At 48.8% G+C, this 18,520-nt stretch overlaps 11 protein-coding genes across 11 annotated transcripts; 8 read left to right on the forward strand and 3 right to left on the reverse strand.

Moving 5' to 3' along the window:
• Positions 1 to 28: 28 nt before the first annotated feature.
• Positions 29 to 1,423, forward strand: N7457_002417 (putative protein kinase; the record flags this gene model as incomplete). Its single annotated transcript, XM_057173463.1, has 4 exons — positions 29 to 249; positions 312 to 634; positions 700 to 995; positions 1,052 to 1,423. The coding sequence occupies 4 exons, from the start codon at positions 29 to 31 to the stop codon at positions 1,421 to 1,423; spliced, it is 1,212 nt and encodes a 403-aa protein (XP_057033614.1).
• Positions 1,424 to 2,327: 904 nt separating this feature from the next.
• Positions 2,328 to 3,439, reverse strand: rps1 (40S ribosomal protein eS1; the record flags this gene model as incomplete). Its single annotated transcript, XM_057173464.1, has 5 exons — positions 3,357 to 3,439; positions 3,177 to 3,261; positions 3,099 to 3,124; positions 2,537 to 3,038; positions 2,328 to 2,471 (listed from the first exon to the last, which is right to left on the reverse strand). The coding sequence occupies exons 1-5, from the start codon at positions 3,368 to 3,370 to the stop codon at positions 2,328 to 2,330; spliced, it is 771 nt and encodes a 256-aa protein (XP_057033615.1). The 5' UTR covers positions 3,371 to 3,439.
• A 696-nt stretch (positions 3,440 to 4,135) lies between these two features.
• N7457_002419 (transcription elongation factor 1 family protein) lies at positions 4,136 to 4,671 on the forward strand (the record flags this gene model as incomplete). Its single annotated transcript, XM_057173465.1, has 3 exons — positions 4,136 to 4,138; positions 4,199 to 4,243; positions 4,300 to 4,671. The coding sequence occupies 3 exons, from the start codon at positions 4,136 to 4,138 to the stop codon at positions 4,669 to 4,671; spliced, it is 420 nt and encodes a 139-aa protein (XP_057033616.1).
• Positions 4,672 to 5,020: 349 nt separating this feature from the next.
• On the reverse strand, positions 5,021 to 5,928 carry N7457_002420 (uracil phosphoribosyltransferase; the record flags this gene model as incomplete). The annotated part of the gene is made up of 4 exons (XM_057173466.1): positions 5,021 to 5,072; positions 5,127 to 5,298; positions 5,352 to 5,710; positions 5,771 to 5,928. The coding sequence occupies 4 exons, from the start codon at positions 5,926 to 5,928 to the stop codon at positions 5,021 to 5,023; spliced, it is 741 nt and encodes a 246-aa protein (XP_057033617.1).
• Positions 5,929 to 6,544: 616 nt separating this feature from the next.
• N7457_002421 (WAPL family protein) lies at positions 6,545 to 8,173 on the forward strand (the record flags this gene model as incomplete). The annotated part of the gene is made up of 1 exon (XM_057173467.1): positions 6,545 to 8,173. One exon carries the CDS (start codon positions 6,545 to 6,547, stop codon positions 8,171 to 8,173), a length of 1,629 nt encoding a protein of 542 aa, XP_057033618.1.
• Positions 8,174 to 8,259: 86 nt separating this feature from the next.
• N7457_002422 (Wings apart-like protein) lies at positions 8,260 to 9,053 on the forward strand (the record flags this gene model as incomplete). Its single annotated transcript, XM_057173468.1, has 2 exons — positions 8,260 to 8,706; positions 8,775 to 9,053. 2 exons carry the CDS (start codon positions 8,260 to 8,262, stop codon positions 9,051 to 9,053), a joined length of 726 nt encoding a protein of 241 aa, XP_057033619.1.
• A 602-nt stretch (positions 9,054 to 9,655) lies between these two features.
• rhbA (Rheb family small GTPase rhbA) lies at positions 9,656 to 10,395 on the forward strand (the record flags this gene model as incomplete). The annotated part of the gene is made up of 4 exons (XM_057173469.1): positions 9,656 to 9,710; positions 9,777 to 9,916; positions 9,967 to 10,095; positions 10,156 to 10,395. The coding sequence occupies 4 exons, from the start codon at positions 9,656 to 9,658 to the stop codon at positions 10,393 to 10,395; spliced, it is 564 nt and encodes a 187-aa protein (XP_057033620.1).
• Positions 10,396 to 11,071: 676 nt separating this feature from the next.
• N7457_002424 (serine--tRNA ligase SES1) lies at positions 11,072 to 12,819 on the forward strand (the record flags this gene model as incomplete). The annotated part of the gene is made up of 7 exons (XM_057173470.1): positions 11,072 to 11,204; positions 11,255 to 11,325; positions 11,379 to 11,540; positions 11,610 to 12,031; positions 12,089 to 12,179; positions 12,230 to 12,598; positions 12,655 to 12,819. The coding sequence occupies 7 exons, from the start codon at positions 11,072 to 11,074 to the stop codon at positions 12,817 to 12,819; spliced, it is 1,413 nt and encodes a 470-aa protein (XP_057033621.1).
• Positions 12,820 to 13,364: 545 nt separating this feature from the next.
• On the forward strand, positions 13,365 to 15,101 carry N7457_002425 (D-3-phosphoglycerate dehydrogenase; the record flags this gene model as incomplete). The annotated part of the gene is made up of 7 exons (XM_057173471.1): positions 13,365 to 13,648; positions 13,708 to 14,015; positions 14,071 to 14,660; positions 14,718 to 14,760; positions 14,812 to 14,870; positions 14,937 to 15,018; positions 15,073 to 15,101. The coding sequence occupies 7 exons, from the start codon at positions 13,365 to 13,367 to the stop codon at positions 15,099 to 15,101; spliced, it is 1,395 nt and encodes a 464-aa protein (XP_057033622.1).
• A 258-nt stretch (positions 15,102 to 15,359) lies between these two features.
• Positions 15,360 to 17,397, reverse strand: N7457_002426 (CDC2/CDK family serine/threonine-protein kinase; the record flags this gene model as incomplete). The annotated part of the gene is given in 9 exon segments (XM_057173472.1): positions 15,360 to 15,944; positions 15,964 to 16,156; positions 16,210 to 16,404; positions 16,458 to 16,671; positions 16,725 to 16,752; positions 16,807 to 16,961; positions 17,012 to 17,108; positions 17,157 to 17,238; positions 17,288 to 17,397. 9 exon segments carry the CDS (start codon positions 17,395 to 17,397, stop codon positions 15,360 to 15,362), a joined length of 1,659 nt encoding a protein of 552 aa, XP_057033623.1.
• A 419-nt stretch (positions 17,398 to 17,816) lies between these two features.
• On the forward strand, positions 17,817 to 18,387 carry N7457_002427 (uncharacterized protein; the record flags this gene model as incomplete). Its single annotated transcript, XM_057173473.1, has 2 exons — positions 17,817 to 18,199; positions 18,261 to 18,387. Coding segments are annotated over 2 exons (510 nt in total), but the record flags the coding sequence as incomplete, so codon positions are not given.
• Positions 18,388 to 18,520: the final 133 nt, after the last annotated feature.

Below are 18,520 nucleotides of genomic sequence, written 5' to 3' on the forward strand. Positions count from 1 at the left end.
GCCCAGAAATGCATCATACCAAAGAGCCATGTTTTCATCAAAATGGACCTCCAAGCCACGAGTATTTCCAACTTCTGGGTTTGAGTTAATTGATCCATCCTCCAAGATCGAGGAAGAAACCCTACCAACCTATTCCCCGGAGAGATACTATCCAGTCCAACAAGGGGAGATCTTCGACAATCGTTATCAAGCGCTCTCCAAGTTAGGTTATGGTGTTACTTCAACTGCTTGGTTAGCCTGTGACTTGGTGTGAGTCCAATTTGACACATCGGAACAAACAATTCACATCATTCTAAGGACTAGGTATCTAGTGATTCCTCATATGTCGTCTTGAAAATATACACATTGGGCCAAGCAAGAGAACATGAGCTGAACATCTATAACCGAATCAACTCTGTAGAAACAGACCACCCCGGGAGAAAGTTCATTCGCAAAATGTTCGGCCATTTCTTTGTGAATGGGCCCCATGGCCGCCACGTTTGTCTCGTCCACGAACCTCTTGGTACTAACACTACCGAGCTGCTACGACATATTCCTGGTCGTGTAATGACACTCGAAGGCATGAAACCTGCTATCCGCCAACTGCTTGGTGTCTTGGATTTTCTCCATTCAGTAGCTCGTATCATCCATACAGGTATTATAGAGCCTTCCCAAATCCTTTCGTGATATAATGCGATGATCAAACTAACTGTGAAATAGACATCCAGTTGAAAAACCTCCTCCTGCCCACACCGTCACCACGTGCATTATCTGAGTTTGAACAACACGAGTTTAACAGTCCAGTAGGAAGGAAGATTCTCAAAGACCGAACGATCTACACTAGCTCGCAATTTCCATCAGGGGATGGCCTCCCTCGTCTATGTGATTTTGGAGAAGCCCGGCTCGATCACGACGGACTGAGAGGAGATATCATGCCTGACTACTATCGTACCCCCGAAGTCATCTTAAAAGGAGACTGGGATTGCACAGTGGACATATGGAGTGTCGCTATGGTTGTAAGTGCAAAGTACCCCCTAATAGTTACTATCGAGACTCATGGTCTCTCCTACAGGCCTGGGATATAGTATGCCCCCATACCATCATCAAAGGTGAGGTCAGAGACGGTATCTTCGATGACGGAGTCCATATTGCAGAACTAGTTGCTTTACTTGGCCATCCTCCACCCGAGTTCCTCGCGAAGAAACACATGGGGTGGGTATTTTGGGACGAATCCGGCAGGTGGAAAGATATGGTCCCTATTCCGGACCGAAGTCTCGAAAAGCTAGCCACGAATATCCAAGGAGAGGATGTCGAGGGATTTTTGCGATGGCTACGACGAGCCTTCCAATGGAACCCAGAGGATCGTCCAACAGTCATGGAGTTTTTAACAGACCCATGGCTGATGGAGGGACTGAACATCAAAAAGAAGAATGCAGCGAATTGAGTGATGTTCTCTAAATGCACGATTCTCTCACAAAAAACACTCCAATCGCTGCTATACATAATGAAATTGTCTTCAACTGTTAGTACCATAGGAGAATCCCCGACAATGCCGAATCTGGCAAGACCCTCAGGAAGACTATAGTTCCCACAGGGCTAGGATTGTTCGAGTCTAGCGGGGCATTGCACGGCTGCAAACAGGGAGAGCGGAGCAAACTAGGGGATCATTCGTCCTATCAAACCAGGTGTTAGATGTGATTATCGTCTCAAGGCCACCAATGACTACCATCGATATTATATCCACTTTGTTAAACTCATTCTTCAAGATCTAAGACCTTGTCAAAACGACCTCTAATGGTAAATGGCAATGCTGCTTGCTCTCCGAAGCGTGTCTATGCATTTATCTTGATGTGCACGCTGCAACGCAATGGCATATAAGTACAAATTCTTCGTATAAAAGACCAAGATCAAGTTGACTATGGTGTGAATATTGGCACAAAAATGAGTTGGACTCGTTGCTCTCCACAGTTGGATATACAGTGTATCATACGAATGATTGACCGGATATCCTATGACATATGCACCGAACTATACCAAACGATTAGAGTTATGGGGCAAGCAGAAATGATAGAGTGTAGAGAGCACCACGCCCCCTGAACAGGGTTGCAGTTGCCATCTACCTTACTACAATACGAAGTAGAGAGCAGACAGTTGAAAAATTTGAACATGAATGAACTACTACCCTTGAATTTTTGGGATCATGTCTAAGACTGGCAACGCGTAGCTAAAAGTCCGATGCCAGTTCAAATCTGTCATACACGTTATGAACTTTTTTCTTTTCCTATGACCAGAAGACAATGATTTGCCCCGGCTGACCAGTACGTGACACCACTTCATTGACATAACCTTTAAACATTCTCGAGGACCTGCTCCTTGAACTCCCGCTCAACCTTCTGGCCCTTGTCATCAGTGGAGGACTCGCCGTGCAGAGCAAGGAGAGCACCGAGATCGAACTTGGGGGACTTCAGAAGCTTAACCTTGCGGATGTGGACCTGTAGACATTTCATGTTAGCAACCTGCATAACCAATGATTTCCAAATCCCGGGGGTAAACGAACGTTCTGCAGGGGGTAGATGCCCTGGGTGGCCTTCTCGATCTCACGTCCAATAACCTCGGGGATGAGCTTGTGGGTGAGCTGAGAGAGGGTGCAGGTAGCAGCCTCGCGCTGGATGATCTCGGTCATCTTCTTGCGAATGGCGCGAATCTGAGACGAGCGGGCGTAGGTGGTCTTCTTGATCTGGTTGGGGCGTCTCTTGGTGAAGGCAATGGCGAACAGGCGGAGGAGGTAGTCGTCAGTGGTCTTCACGGTGATGTTGGCCTCGATCAGGGACTGCCACTTGCGGACAAGGGAACGGAGCTTGTCGGTGGTGAAGTCCAAGCCGTGGAAGTTGGTCAGGCAGTTCTTGCCCTGGATCTCGTCGACGCGGAGCTTGACCTTGCGGAAGGAGTGGTCCTCATCGTTCTGGAGGTCGGCGAGGGAGACCTCGAAGATACGGCCCTTGAGGGAGTCGTTGGCGTTCTTCAGACCGCTGGTGCGGTTGACCAGAGTCTTACCGACACTGAGAATTCCGTTAGCCAACCCAATTCCATTTTGCGTTCAAGTTCGTTCGGATGCATACTCGCGGATCTGGAAGGTGGAAGGAGCCTGTCGAGACGATTAGCATTGCATCAGGAAAGCGAGAGGGAATACAACATACCTTCACAGAGTACTCGTCCTTGCGAGTGAAGGGGTCGACGGTGCGCTTCTTGATACCCTTCTTACCCTTTGAAAGGCGCTTGTTCCTGAACGACGAGGATTAGCGGTGCGTTCGTGAATTCGGTTGATGCGCAAGTCGATAAATCGAAGACAACGATAGGAGAAGGAAGAGGGCGCTTACTTTCCAACAGCCATGATTGCGAGTTGTATCTGTGTGTTGTTGGAGGACAGACAAAGGTATCGCACCGCGCGCTCAGAGGGTTTCGACGCTCGACGGGGAGGGTTGAAAACCCACAGAAAACTCGGCTAAGCGAGCGCGGGCCCTAGCTGATTAGGTCATCATTTGAGGTCATGTGATCGAACATTAAAAAATGTCGGGTCCACTTTCCATTTCTTATGTCATCATTGTACATCCACCTGTGGACTGCATCTGGCAGTTCAGGGCATGTATCTTGTACTATAAGATATTTTACGTATCAAATATGTCAGTACCTGTCCATGGATATAGGTAGGTACCTGGTACCGAGTGTCTGGAATTCCATTGCCTGTACATTGCAATAAGGCCTATGCTATATTGGCGGTAACACCCTCTACCCTGTCAATGTTCTTAGTATACCTGGCTATGTACTCCGTACCATCTATAGATGTCAATCTCGACCAAAATCAATACTGTGCTAGTCAAATTCAAACCGCCAAAGACACCTTAATATCCACATGTAGGAATTATTTCGAATCAATTGGCGCTCTTCGTTGTAGATCGCAATGAAATTGCCACCAACTGACCTCATAGAACGGACACTGGGGGCTCATTCTTCCGATTCCCATTTAGGCAGTTCGCCTTGGCATGCCCACCTGCCTACGGCTTGCTCTCTCCGCACGAGTCAACCCTCTCCACAGCTTCCCCTTCACAGTCATCCCTCTTGACCACCCAAATCCTGTGTCGCAGGTACCACACACAGCATGGTGCGAATTTACTTCCCCTTACCGACCGTTCCGACCATATACTGATGTTGATTTCTACAGGGCAAGCGCAAGAAGTCGAGCTCGAAACCCCAAGGGCCCAAGAAGGTAAACGAGTTACAATTTCCTGATAGGTGGTGCTTAGCGCTGACTATGCGAAATAGAGAGAGCCTCTTCCCACTTCGTTTTCCTGCCTCTTTTGCAACCATGAGAACTCTGTGATCGTTAAGTTAGACAAGAAGCTTGGCCTGGGAGATCTATCTTGCAAAGTTTGTGGCCAAAAGTTCCAAACTGGCATCAATTGTGAGCGCCTTTTCACCTTGAGGCATCGACCCTTCACTGACAACGCTTTGAAAGACCTTTCTGCCCCCGTGGACGTGTATTCGGATTGGGTAGATGCATGTGATACGGTTGCGAAGGACACCGCCAACCAATACGACCCGCCGAGTCTTAGCCAATCAGGCCACCGAGGGACCAACAAGCAAGATATTTCAGATGATATTGGCCATGGGGATATCTTTGATGATGACTACTGATCATGTGATAACGGCGAACGGCGCATTAAGGCAGATATCAACAATAATCGAATTGGGAGCTTCTTGTATGTACATGGTATTTGATATACTTCTAGCATATGCTTGTTGCATATGCTTTATCATCTATCCAATCAACCAAGAAGTATCTCAATCATCTAGATCCCCACCACTATATGCCATCAAGACAAGTTAAATTCCAACAGGAAGCTTGTATGGCGAGGTGGATGTGCTTCGTGGCACATGAAAGGAACTGAGCAATGGATGATGAGACACTGAATTGATCAGCAATTCCAAAATATCTTTCAATCACTGATGAACCCTTTTTTTTTTGACGTAAATAATAGCGTCTTTACATAGTGTAGTATCGGTCACCGAAATCACCCAGACCGGGGATAATATACCTATCAATCAGTTAGTGCTATGTCCACATCCTCTACTGGGGGCGATGCTCTTACTTCTTCTCATCCAGTCCCTGGTCGATGAAAGAGGTCACAACACGGAGCTTGGGGAACCTCTCGGCAAACTCAGCAACACCAGATGGGCTGGCAATAAGGTTGAGGAAGAGAATGCGGTGCTCGGGAACACCTCGCTCCATCAGAGTCTCGACAGCCAGAGTGGCAGAGCCGCCTAGGTAACGTTAGCTGGAAAGGCCGGACTATTGTGGAAAACGCTCAACTCACCAGTGGCAAACATGGGGTCAAGGAGAAGAACCCAGCGCTCAGCAATGTCGGTGGGCAGCTTATCGTAAAAGAGCTTGGGCATGCAAGTCTCCTCGTCGCGCTGAATGAGAATTTTTCCAATTCGAACGGAGCGGCAGCAATCACGCAGACCCTGCTCCATAGCCTCACCAGCACGCATGATAGACACACCACAGATCTTTCCTTCGAACTTGACACCAAGGTAGGACCGTCCAACGGGAGTGGTGATGGACTGCTCAACAACGGGCAGGTGGTTCAAGCCTTCCTCGACCAGCAAGCGGATGATGCGGTTAGAATAGAAGATGAAATCGGCACGGCTAGTGCGGTGGTCACGGATCATCCTGTTTGTGGTACGACATGTGAGTCCAGAGTGACCTAATATGTAAAGTTCGGGTCCTCACGTCAAGAGAGCAATCAACTGCGGTGTTTGAGGCAGCACATGGACATTCTCATAGGAGACGTCCTTTGAGACAGTCGCAGTAGGCTTCTCGCCATCGGGACGGTACAAAGGACCAACTCCCTTCGCGGGAGAGTCACCTGTCTCTTGCTTGCTAGCCATGGTTTGCTATGTCCAAAATTGTGTGGGCGGTAGGAAATTGATCTGAGGGGCAAAAAAAGTTAGGAAAAATATTTCGAGGTATAGGAAGAAAGTATGAAGAACCGGGAAAGTCCCTTAGAGTCAAGTACCTTTTAAGAGAAGTCCAAAGAGGGGAAGTGAGGGACAGTGAGGGACAGTGAGACGAAATGTAAAAAGCCAAGAGCGGGGAAGTATGTCGGATTTTTTTCTTATCTTTTTCTGTATCTCGAAGCTATACCGCAGTGGGTGATTCTGCCCCGTCTAACTCCTCCGCCTCTTATCACTTGCATCATCTCCCCAATCAGACCTCGGGACTTGTCGCCAGATATTCCATTGCCATTGCGCTTTTCTTCGGAGGCCTTACCTTAAGCATTGTCAGCTAGGGGCTCTCCTTTCATGACTGCGCCACATGACCCTTTGAGCTGGAGCTCCATTGAATATCGCAAGGACATGGCTTCATCGCGAGGAACAACACTTTACTCAGTTCTCTAATCCAATTCTTACCTGGAAGATCTCTTTCTCTTTGTGAAGGCCTAATTATCGATCGACCCCATCAAATAACGCGTGCCCATTTGATTATTTCCCCGTGAAACCGAAAATGGATAACTCACACCCTCGGAATCGCCGACCCGTAACTTATGGCTCTACCAGAAATCAGCCGCGTTCCAATGGCGAGAAGCCTGCACGCCCATCTGTCATCAAAGGAGCCTCTAAAGAAGTGACTTTACCAAGCTCGTCGCGTCTATCGCGACCATTTCACGCCAAGTTACAGCGCGACAAAAGTGCAGACAAACAACAGTCTGTATCGGTAGAAGTGACCACATCCTCGGGGTTTGCGCCACCGCAATCTACTGCAGAACCCGATGTGTATGACATTCCCTCCTCAGATGACGAACAAGCGTCTATGATCCAGAGAAAACGAAGGCGATATAGCCCCGATGAAAACAAGACCGTCCTGGCGAATAGGCGATCAAGGAAGCCCCGCGGAGTCGAAAATGGAGGTGGTAACTTGTCACCACAAATAGTGAACAGGGTTCCAGATTTCCCGATGCCATTAATTAAAAAGCGAGAAGCCGACCAGAAGACAAGCTTGGTGAGATCAACATCGTATCCTAGGGCTGATAGGTCTGGGAGAAGCCAGAACAAGAAATCTACTCTCGAGCGCGAGACAACAGTTACATCCGATGAGAGCTTTGGGCGCGCCGAGTTCACGCGCAAAGCCTCGCCAGAAGGTTACCAGACCTATATCCCGAAAGCGAACATTACCCCTGGCCGAAGAAGACTCATAGACTCCCTTGGAATTACCGAACTCCCAGTTGAAGCATCACTAGAGAGTCCCACCAGTAGCCAGCCCTCGCCGGATCCAATCCCGCCCGACCGAGCTTCGCCAGACACGACCGTGAATGAGTGTCATGTCGAAAGCCACCCTCAAGGCTCTCCGACCTCGGTTCCACCGAACTTACAAGGTTCCCGGGTCACCTATGCACGCCAGCGTTCTTTCCTTGATGATATGATATCAGAAGACCTTTCAACAGACAGCATTGCATCGGGCCCAAAGCATCGGTCTCAATCAGTCCAGCGTCAGCTGAATTACGAGTCTTCTTCCAGTGCCCGTTTAATCGTGCCAAATGAGGATATCAATGAGGACGGGTCTGTCAGAAGTATTCATGAATTGAGACAAGCTGGGGGAAACGCTCGTTATCGAGGCGCTGTTGAATCTATCTTTGAGGATATCGAAGATGCGCAAAATTCGCTAACGGGTCGATGTAATGCTTTCCTCCAGCTCTGTGGCAAACTTCTGGATCCTGGCCTCAAACGGCGATTTGCCGAATGCAATTTTGACAAAAGGCTTGTGGATTGTCTGTCCATGGATCTTCAGCTGGTTCCTATGGTTCTCTCCCTTTGTGCCTATGCTCTTGGGTCATCAGACGGACATATGTCTTATGTTCTTGCAACTTCCGCGTGGCCCAAGCTCCTGGATGCTTCATCTATCTTGTTGGGCGTGCAAGACGACATTTCAGTTGTCGCAAAAGCTAAGACCAGCGGCCTTGCCAGGCCTTTGCAAAATTCACTTCAGAATCTTATCCCCCAGATCTTTGATATGCTCTTTCCGGATATTACTTTGTCGAAGTTTACCCCACGCGTCCTGGTGTTATATTGCTTGAAATCGACAATGTCTACAATGCAAATAAAGGGGAAACCACCGGCATCTCCACGTCCGTTCTGAGGCCGCTGGTTCAAACACTTGTATCCGAAAGCCGACGTTGCGTTTCACTCGGGAAAATTGACCCTGAGGGCTCCCAAATCCTCTCCATGGGGTTCTCAGTTCTGGAAGCTTCCACTGCATCATCCGAAGCGCTCACAGATGAGAGCCGGGATATTCTGGACTCGCTATCCGAGCCCCATAGCCTACTTCATTTGGAGTCGGACACAGCCAGCCAGATACAACCCCTCTACATTCGACTTATCTTGAACATCACTAACAGCAACCCATCTCTATGTGATAAATTTGCAAGCCCGGAGATGGTTGGGGGACTTGTTCACATTATCTCTACAAACTTTGGTGACTTGACGGAAGATGCGCTTGGAAAAGAGAATAATTCTCTGAACAACGTGATATTGGCACTCGGTGCTCTTATCAATTTGACTGAGCAAAGTGAAATCTCAAGGTCGATGTTTCTTCATTCTGCCGGTGCTACAAAGCCTTTGCTTGGCCGGCTCTTGCATTTGTTTACGACTCATGTCGATTCGATCTCCACGGTAAGGGCTCCGGTCATTCTTCCGGGTTCGCTTTTTGTTGACGGATTGGACTAATCATATCCATTTAGGCCCATTCGGTTTTAGAAGTACACCACAATGTGGCTGTGGGGTATTTAGCCGTGCTCTTACTAACCCTCAGTTTGGATATCGAGACTCGATCAAGAATCAAGAACTCACTCGCCCCAAAAGGATTGGCGGTGGTGATATCTACCGTTGCTGAGTTCTTGCAATACCACCAAAAAATCGAACAAGAGATCTCGCCTGTTTCTCCCCAAGGAAAACCCGCTAGTGGATTTTTATCCAGATTACAGGAACTGATTACTCGGATTCAATTGGCAGAGCAATGATTTGGTATCGCATGCCACACAGGTATCGTTCGACTGCGCATGAGTGCACGCTTGGTTTTTCCCACAGGCTTTTCATTGAACCCGTGGCACGGGCATTCTGGGTTTGCTGGAAGCTTTTGATACCCCCTTTTCTTTATCACTTGTAATTGGACGCTTTACGCCAGGATATTCTCCATTAATGTCCAGATGTTCCCACCGATTAGGATATTCGAAATGAAATAATGACCTCAGATTAAACCGGTGCTAAGTGAATGTGATTAAGTGAACAACGTATCTATTGAGATATGCAACTAAATTGATGATCGAACGTGCATGTACCTACGGCCCAATCCTGTCCTTGCATCGTGGAGTTGTAGTTGCAGTCGGGATTTGGAGAAACGGCCGTTTGCACTGTTTGCAGGTCGCAAGGAGTTGGAGCTCCGCATGCTTCGAGGGGGATTCGCCACCCCCCGACGACCTCATTTCTGGACAGGTGCCATTTTTAGTCTCTGAATATCCTCTTGATCATTTTCATCAATCTAATCCGCCCACCTGACTGTAACCTCACTATCTCTCATTCATATTGGTGGTTAACCTGAGTCTTACTACACTCCACGCGCAAGATGCCTGCCGCACCTAAACAGCGCAAGATCGCAATTGTTGGCAGTCGTTCCGTGGGTACGAGTCCCCCGCTCACCATTCAAGTTGTTATAATTGTCAAGAGCTGATATTCTTTTCTCATAGGCAAATCATCTCTCACGGTCCGCTTTGTCGAGCACCACTTTGTGGAAAGCTATTACCCTACAATTGAGAACACATTCAGCCGGATTATCAAGCACAATGGCCAAGACTATGCCACTGAGATCGTCGACACTGCGGGACAGGTAAGTAATTCCTTACAAGATGCCGTTCGGTTACTAAGACCATGATCCAGGACGAATACAGTATCTTGAACTCTAAGCATTTCATTGGTATCCATGGATATATCATTGTCTACTCAGTCACATCGCGCCAGTCATTTGAAATGGTGCGGGTGATTCGCGATAAGATTCTGAACCATCTCGTCAGTCCGCCCATTTCCTATTGCTGTAGTCCAAGAACCAACACTTACTCTATCTTCTAGGGAGCGGACGATGTACCCCTTGTTATTGTAGGAAACAAGAGTGATCTCAAGCCGGATCACCGCCAAGTCACCCTCGAAGATGGTCGGCAATTGGCGGAGGAGCTTGGCTGTGCTTTCACAGAAGCTAGCGCGTTCCTTGATTTCAATGTCTCGAAAGCATTTGATCTCATGATAGGAGAGGTTGAGAAGTCTCAGAATCCCTCACAACCAACTGGGAACAACAAGTGCACTTTGATGTGATATGTACGGGGATGCGTGTGTTTTACGCCCGGGGATGGTAAGCGAAGCCATCAGTGGATCTCTCTGGGTCTCTGGATCTCTGCAAAAAGAAACACATCGTTAGACAGAGTTGATAACACTATCCGCATTGCTCTTTTGATGTCCACCCAAAATCCAGAGCCATGGGTATCTTCCAGGCCTTGTTTGCTGACTTGTTCATCTGATCTAGGAATCCCAAGGCCATCATTGACAATCTGATTACACCGATTTGATGGCTTCGTCTCGAGGCCCTGGTCTTTTTGGCTCTCTTTCGTCTCTGTTTTTTTCCTTCTTTTTTCCGGTGGAACATTGGGGTTTTTGCATGAATAATGAGTTTTAGGGTCGAATCAGGGAACATGGATCGGTACCATGCATAGAGTAATGAATCGCAATTTAAACGGGGTTTCTTTTGGGATTACGGAGTATCAACTTGCATTGATCTATAGCATGCGTGGCTATAACTAGCCGATTTGGAAGTAAAGGCTCCTCGAGGCTTAAGCGGACCCCGGGCGCGCTACATCGATTAAGTAAGGCGCCCCTCCGCCGGCCTAATGCGTGTCTCCACGCACTTTGATTTTCCTCGTTTTTACCCCTCCACAAATTGAGTCACCCCTCTACCACTTGGATTTCCTGGAACCTTTGAACTCCAATCGTCAATATGCTGGACATTGCTGACTTTGTCGCCGAGCGCGGCGGTGATATCAAAAAGATCAAGGAAAGCCAGCAGAAGCGCTTTGCTCCGGAGGAGGCTGTTGATGAAGTGATTGCGCTCTATGAGGAGGCACGCCGCGGTATGTTTTTTCTGGTTTCAAAGCCGGCGAACTCTTACTAACTGCTATAGCCCGATATGATGTCTCGCAAATGAACACTCAGATCAATGGAGTCCAGAAGGCAATTGGAATGAAGAAGAGAGTAGGCATTTCTCGGCCGGTTTAGGGAATGAGAAAATGCTTACTCGACCGCAGAACAAGGAAGACGCAACCGAGTTGCTCGCACAAAAAGCCGACTTGGAGAAAAAGAAGAAGGAGCTGGAGGAAGCCGCTATCGACAAGGAACTTCAGCGCGATCGCAAGATTCGCACAATTGGAAACTACGTTCACGAATCAGTGCCCGTGAGCAATGATGAGGTAGGGATATTCTTACTCGTCTGGTGATTGAATGCGCTGTGAGGTTAACAAGTGCATTTCTGGCAATAGGCAGACAACCAGCTCATCAAGACCTGGACCCCCGAGAACGCTGAGATGCAGAAGCCTCACTGCCTTTCCCACCACGAGGTGTTGACTCGTCTCGATGGATACGACCCAGAGCGTGGTGTCAAGGTTGTTGGCCACCGTGGATACTGCTTGACTGGTTACGGTCTCTTCCTCAACCTGGCTCTGATCAACTATGGTCTGGAGTTCCTGTTCAACAAGGGCTACACACCTAACCAACCCCCTCAATTCATGCTCAAGGATCTCATGGCGAAGACCGCTCAATTGGAGCAATTCGACGAGGAGTTGTATAAGGTTACCGAGAGCGAGGACAAGTCAACCGATAAGTACCTTATTGCTACCTCCGAACAGCCTCTGTCCGCCCTGCACGACAGCGAGTGGCTCCAGGACAAGGATCTTCCCATCAAGTAAGACATTTTTTTCCCTCGTCTAGTGTGACCCCGCTTTGCTAATCATCATGATAGGTATGCCGGTTACAGCACATGTTACCGCAAGGAGGCTGGATCTCACGGAAAGGATGCCTGGGGTATTTTCCGTGTTCACCAGTTCGAAAAGGTTAGCTACAGTTCAAAGCGCCTCTGATTATCTGTTCTAACCCCATGTAGATCGAGCAGTTCGTTCTCACCAAGCCAGAGGACTCATGGCAAGCGTTTGAGGACATGATCAGCACATCGGAAGAATTCTACCAGTCCCTAAAACTCCCCTACAACATTGTCGCCATTGTCTCCGGCGCCTTGAACAACGCAGCTTCCAAGAAGTACGATCTCGAGGCCTGGTTCCCCTTCCAGCAGGAGTACAAGGAGCTCGTCTCTTGCTCCAACTGCACTGACTACCAATCCCGTGCCTTGGAGATCCGTTACGGCGTGAAGAAGGCCACCGATATCAAGAAGACCTATGTCCACGCGCTGAACTCCACCCTCTGTGCAACTGAGCGTACCCTCTGCTGTATTCTGGAGAACTACCAGAAGGAAGATGTAAGTGTGACCCTCATTGAAAGCTTTTCTCTGGACAGTGACTGACCATTAATTAGGGTATCGAGGTTCCAGAGGTTCTGCGCAAGTACATCCCCGGCAACCCTGAGTTCCTGCCTTACACCAAGGAGCTTCCCAAGGATAGCACATCCACCAAGGCCAAGGGCAAGGCTAACAAGGGCACCGATGATGCCGCCAAGAAGATGGAGGGACTTAAGGTCTAAGGAGATATCCAATATAGCTTGAGATACAAATTACATTGATTCGGTACATGTATCACTATCTCGATCTGCATATTGTGTAGACAGCATTAAAGTAGCAATTCACAAAGCAACTGATATTGCCTAAAGCAGATAAGCTGCGATAAACATGTGATCTGCATATGACGTGATTGGTCAGAATGCTGCTTTTGGATTTTTTTTTTTTCTTTTTTCTTTTTCTTTTTTTTTTTTTTGGCCCCGCGATGCCCCTCCATTGGGGATTTAGCACATTCACTGTGTTGTCCGTAGTCCTAAAAACATGGAGTATATCCCAATCTAGAGATAGGACCATATAATGAGACTAAATGAGACATAATTACACAATTGGAATTGCAATCATTGCGAATGGTGAAGGGACTCTTGAAACAGAGCAACCCCAACTTGCGAGTCCGATTCCGGAGACCGGGGGCTTACTTAATTTCCATTAAGAGTCATCCATGTGGACCACCTGCATCTGATTCACATCCTCCTTGAACAATCTTCTCCTTCCAATCCTCTCTACAATCATCATGGCAACCGCAAGAGATATCCGTCCTCGTCAGGACGAAGCCTCCATCCTCGCTACCTCCCCCAATGCCTCTTTCAATTCCCTCTCCAGCCACACCTCCGCGGCGGCTCGTACAGTTCCAGTGCTCAATGCTAAGCACCTGAAGCCATTCGCCACTGAGGACATCAAGGTCCTCCTTTTGGAAAATGTGAACCAGACCGGCCGTGACATCCTCTCCCAACAAGGTTACCAGGTGGAATTCCTGAAGTCTTCCCTCTCAGAAGATCAGCTCATTGAGAAGATCCGGTGGGTCCTAACCTCACTACCTCCCAAATGACTCACGAAGCTCATGGATCACATCGCAGGGATGTACACGTCATCGGTATTCGCTCGAAGACAAAGCTCACCGCACGCGTCTTGAAGGAGGCCAAGAACCTCATCGTCATTGGTTGCTTCTGTATCGGTACCAACCAGGTTGACCTGCAATATGCCGCTGATCACGGTATTGCGGTCTTCAACTCCCCCTTCAGCAACTCCCGCAGTGTCGCCGAGTTGGTCATTGGTGAGATTATTATGCTTGCCCGCCAATTGGGCGACCGCTCCAGTGAGATGCACAATGGAACTTGGAACAAAGTGAGCAACGGATGCTGGGAGATCCGAGGAAAGACACTTGGTAGGTGATATCGTATCGGTTCTCTCGGTTCTAGTATCTTATGCTGACCTTTCAGGTATCATTGGATACGGCCACATTGGTGCTCAGCTGTCGGTATTGGCCGAGGCCATGGGCATGTCAGTTATCTACTTCGATGTGCTCAATATCATGTCACTTGGTACTGCTCGCCAGGTGAAGACTTTGGATGAGCTTCTGAACACCGCCGATTACATTACCTGCCATGTGCCCGAGATTCCCGAGACCAAGGGAATGATTGGACAAAAGCAGTTTGAACAGATGAAGAAGGGAAGCTACCTGATCAACGCTAGCCGAGGAACCGTTGTGGATATCCCTGCACTCATCGACGCTATGCGCAGCGGTAAGGTTGCTGGTGCTGCTCTGGATGTGTACCCCAACGAGCCCGCCGGAAACGGTGACTACTTCAACAATGACTTGAACACTTGGGGTGCCGACCTGCGCTCGCTCAAGAACCTCATCCTGACCCCCCACATTGGAGGAAGCACTGATGAGGCTCAGAAGGCCATTGGTGTTGAGGTTGCCCAGGCTTTGGTCCGATATGCCAACGAGGGTTCCACCCTTGGTGCTGTCAACCTACCTGAGGTTGTCCTGCGTTCTTTGACCATGGATGAGCCCAACCACGCTCGTGTAAGCTCTTACGTTGTACAATCATACGACTTGGCATCGATACTGATTTCTACCTAGGTTATCTACATTCACAAGAACATTCCCGGAGTGTTGAGAAAAGGTAAAGTATAGCCCCTCTGAAGAAGGCGATATCTGTACTAATAATGCACAGTCAACGAGGTTATTGGTGACCACAACGTCGACAAGCAGATGACCGATAGCAGAGGCGATGTAGGTTTCTCCGTGGTTTTTACGCAAAAAGAAAGAAGACACCAGAAACTAACCAAGGTTGTCTAGGTTGCTTACCTGATGGCCGATATCAGCAACGTCGACACCGAAACCATCAAGGATTTGTATACGAGACTCGAGAACCTTCCTTGTAAGATCACTTCTCCCTCTCCTTTGCATATACATTGACCTAACAATACTCTAGCTCGCATCATGACCCGCATCCTGTACTAAACAACTCAAAACAACAAGCTAGCCTCCAGGCTATAATGCTTTAATCAACTTAAGACAGATGAATCCTACATAGGACTCGATCTCAATTGCAATGGGACAGTCTCAACGAGGTCCCGGGGGATTATAAGATTGCAATTGCCAACTCACGAAGATACCGAGTTGGATACGACTGACGCAAAAAGCCGTTTGGGCGTACATTCTGTGAATATCACATGCTCCATTTACTAGAGAAAAGCTATGACATCAATCTTGACATTTTTATTTTTCATTTCCATTGGTCATACACAATAATTGACTGGCTAGGTTGAATGCATTAAGATTTTTACTAGATATCTCAGCCTTAGCCTCGACTGCCGTCTCTGAACCCGGGACTGCGGCTTCTTCTCCGTGGAGGTTCTCGGCGGTAGTCACGACGATTTGTCCCCGTTCCGCGCCAATCCGGATTCGAATCAGAGTCGCGTGGACGATCACTGCGGTCGTTGCTGCGGTCATTGCCGCTGTAGTTCGGAACATACGAGTCCAGGTTTCCGGCTGATCTGCCCGCTGGGCGGCCTTGGCCAAACTGATTTCGGCGATCGTCTCTTCCGTCAGGTCTGTTGGACTGCGCTCCATCCCATGGCGGGTTGTTAGGCGCGGGAGGACGTGGAGGTAGTCCGGTATCTCGTTGTGTAGGCGGGAAAGGAGCGCGACGTTGGGGATTGTTGTGGTGTCCATGGTGTCCATGGGATGGTGGTAAATTTGGTCTGCCTCCACGGGCGACGCTGGGGATGCGGCCGTGCCGGGAGTCCGATCCGCGAGAACTAGAGCTTTGCCGACCAGGATTGCTTTGGGTGTCGGAAGCAACTGGAGGGATCGGGGCCACAGGTGGCCGCTGACTGCGGAACTTCTTCCGATCGAATTCGTGGGAATCGGCGAACTTGGGAATGTCGCCGGGTTGTGCTGGGAGTGGGGGAGTAGTGAAGTATGGGTGTTTCAATGCATCTATGGCGTTGATGCGCTTTCTCCAGTCGAGTCGGAGAAACTCGCTTAGTAGGGAAACAGCCACGGGGTTAAGACTATTGCGTTGTTAGCAGGGGGTTGAGGTCTTCTTAATGGGGGAACAGCATACTCTTTGAAGATTTGTGCGAGATTCCCGCGCTTGACTCCGAAGTTTTTCACACCTTCGCAGCCCGGGAGCTCGCTCCACCCAGGCATATTCTGCTCAGTTGGGGTGCCCACAAGATTGAAGATTAGTTCTGCTTGGTTGAGATCGCTGTTTCCGGTGAGGATAGGCTTCCCCTTGAACATCTCTCCAAACACACAACTGGAAGACATTAGAAGAGAATCAATGATTTTCGACACCAATGGAAAACTTACCCAACTCCCCACAGGTCAATGGCCGTAGTGTATTTTCGTAACTGAAGCAACAACTCTGGAGGGCGGTACCATCTTGTGACAACAAGTGCAGTGTATTCTCTGTGAGATTCCCCTCCTCCTTGTCCTGGTTGTGGAGGAGCATCATCGTAAGGCCGAGCAAGACCGAAATCAGCGATTTGAAGGATTCCTCCATTGCTGATTAGTAGGTTCGCCGCTATTGAGTGGCGTCAGCTCAGATTCCAAGACAAATCAAGACCAAACCCTCACCTTTCATATCACGATGTAGGATGCGGTTCTGCGGAGTTGTCAGACAAATATTATAGGGATTGGCATATCAGGGTACTCGTACTGCATGCATAAACTTAAGCCCTTCAAGGAGCTGCATGAGGTAACATTTAATCTGTGGCTCACTGAATTGAACGGCCGGATTTTCTAGGAGTCCTGACAGGTCATGTTCCATGTATGGAAAGACCATGTACATGCTCGGCTTTTTCCGTCCTTCGCCTTATCTCGGTGTTAGTACTTCAATGGGAAGCAAAGGAGGTCGAGCTAACCTTTGCCTCGCTCGATTGCCATCTCCTTGAGTTGTAGGATATTTGGATGTGAAAGGGCCTTCATGAGTTTGATCTCCCGAATGGCGGTAATGGGGAACTAGGGTCGAGTCAGCCTGCAACAAACAAACAGAACCAGCGGACTTACGCCTTCTTTCTCATGATGCATCAAGATCTTTTTCAGGGCCACAATTTTGGTATCTTTCTTAGACCTTGCTTTGTAGACCTCACTAACCATCAGTCAGTAGGTTTCTTTCAACGATAGCCGTGCCAACGGACCCGAATGTTCCTTCTCCAAGCTTATCGACAAATTCATAGTCACGGATGTTTGAACAGCCGGGGAACCTAGGCTGTCCATCTCTATTCTTTTCCAGAGATATGACATCCATGCTGGCGCGCTGTTTGTGCTAGCTCTCACGGTGACCGCTCACGTTGGCCAGGAGTATGCCGCTCGCGCTGGCGAGGTAGAAGATCGTCCTCGCTGTGGATGAGAGTTGATCAACGGCGCCGATGAGGGAAAAATGTCGGAATGGTCGAGTGATTCTCGTCGGAGCGTTTGGTATACGTTGGTTCGAGCCTTTTTTTCGGGGACAGTGGAGAAAAGTGTTAAGATAAATTAGCTCTGTTCTTGGAAAGAGCTGGGCGCGTGAAAGTAGTAAGATCCGAGTCCATATCATTGGAATACAAAGTATATGTGACGATATCGCATCGTTCAAGGTCGCGCGTTAGGTATCGAGTTCGGCGACTGACCAGGCGCAATATAAGCCTATATAGGAACCAGCCCAATCAATACACACACGAGATAGGAGTTAGGCAACGCTCTGATACTCGATCAAATGAGTGTTCTGCTGATTGTGCCGAACAATCAAACAATGCGGCGCTCTCTGCGGTGGAATTCGAGTGCCGTCACAGGTCACGTGCCGTCTCCGACCTCGTCTCCGCCGAACCGCAAGAACCCTCCGTCTTCAGTTCCGATTCGAGATTGGCGTTCTGTGAAGTAACTACAGTCATTTTCAGCATACAGTATGTGTTACTCACTCCTTTCCCTGCTGATGCAACCTATTCGAAGCTAACTGCATCCCAACCTCTACAGCCATGGCGGGCAAATCTTCCCACCCTATCCACATCCACCCGGTCCGACCGCTCTACCGCTTCACTGCCACTGCATTGGGCGCTAGCATGTGGTTCTTCGTAAGGATCTCTTCTTTTGATCCGTTGAGAGATCCAGCACTGACTTGACTCTTGTCGATAGCTTATGTACCGGGCCAAGAAGGATGGTGCCGCTCTGTTGGGCTGGAAGCACCCTTGGGACCACTGATCGGACTATAACCGTCAATTTCATTTTTCCTGCGCGGCCGCTCTGCTGCTCAGAGCCATAGTGATGGCTGGGTCGCATTGCGTATTAGGCACTTTGTACTTGAAGTGAAGAGGGAGAACGAGGGGCCCGGATGTTGCCGAGTGCATCTTAAAAGCCACCAGGGCCAAGTCCAAGACAGCCATTTTACCTGCCGA

Source organism: Penicillium paradoxum (assembly GCF_028828445.1).
Source record: "Penicillium paradoxum strain IBT 22861 chromosome Unknown utg000003l_segment0_segment0, whole genome shotgun sequence".
NCBI classification, from domain to species: Eukaryota; Fungi; Ascomycota; class Eurotiomycetes; order Eurotiales; family Aspergillaceae; genus Penicillium; species Penicillium paradoxum.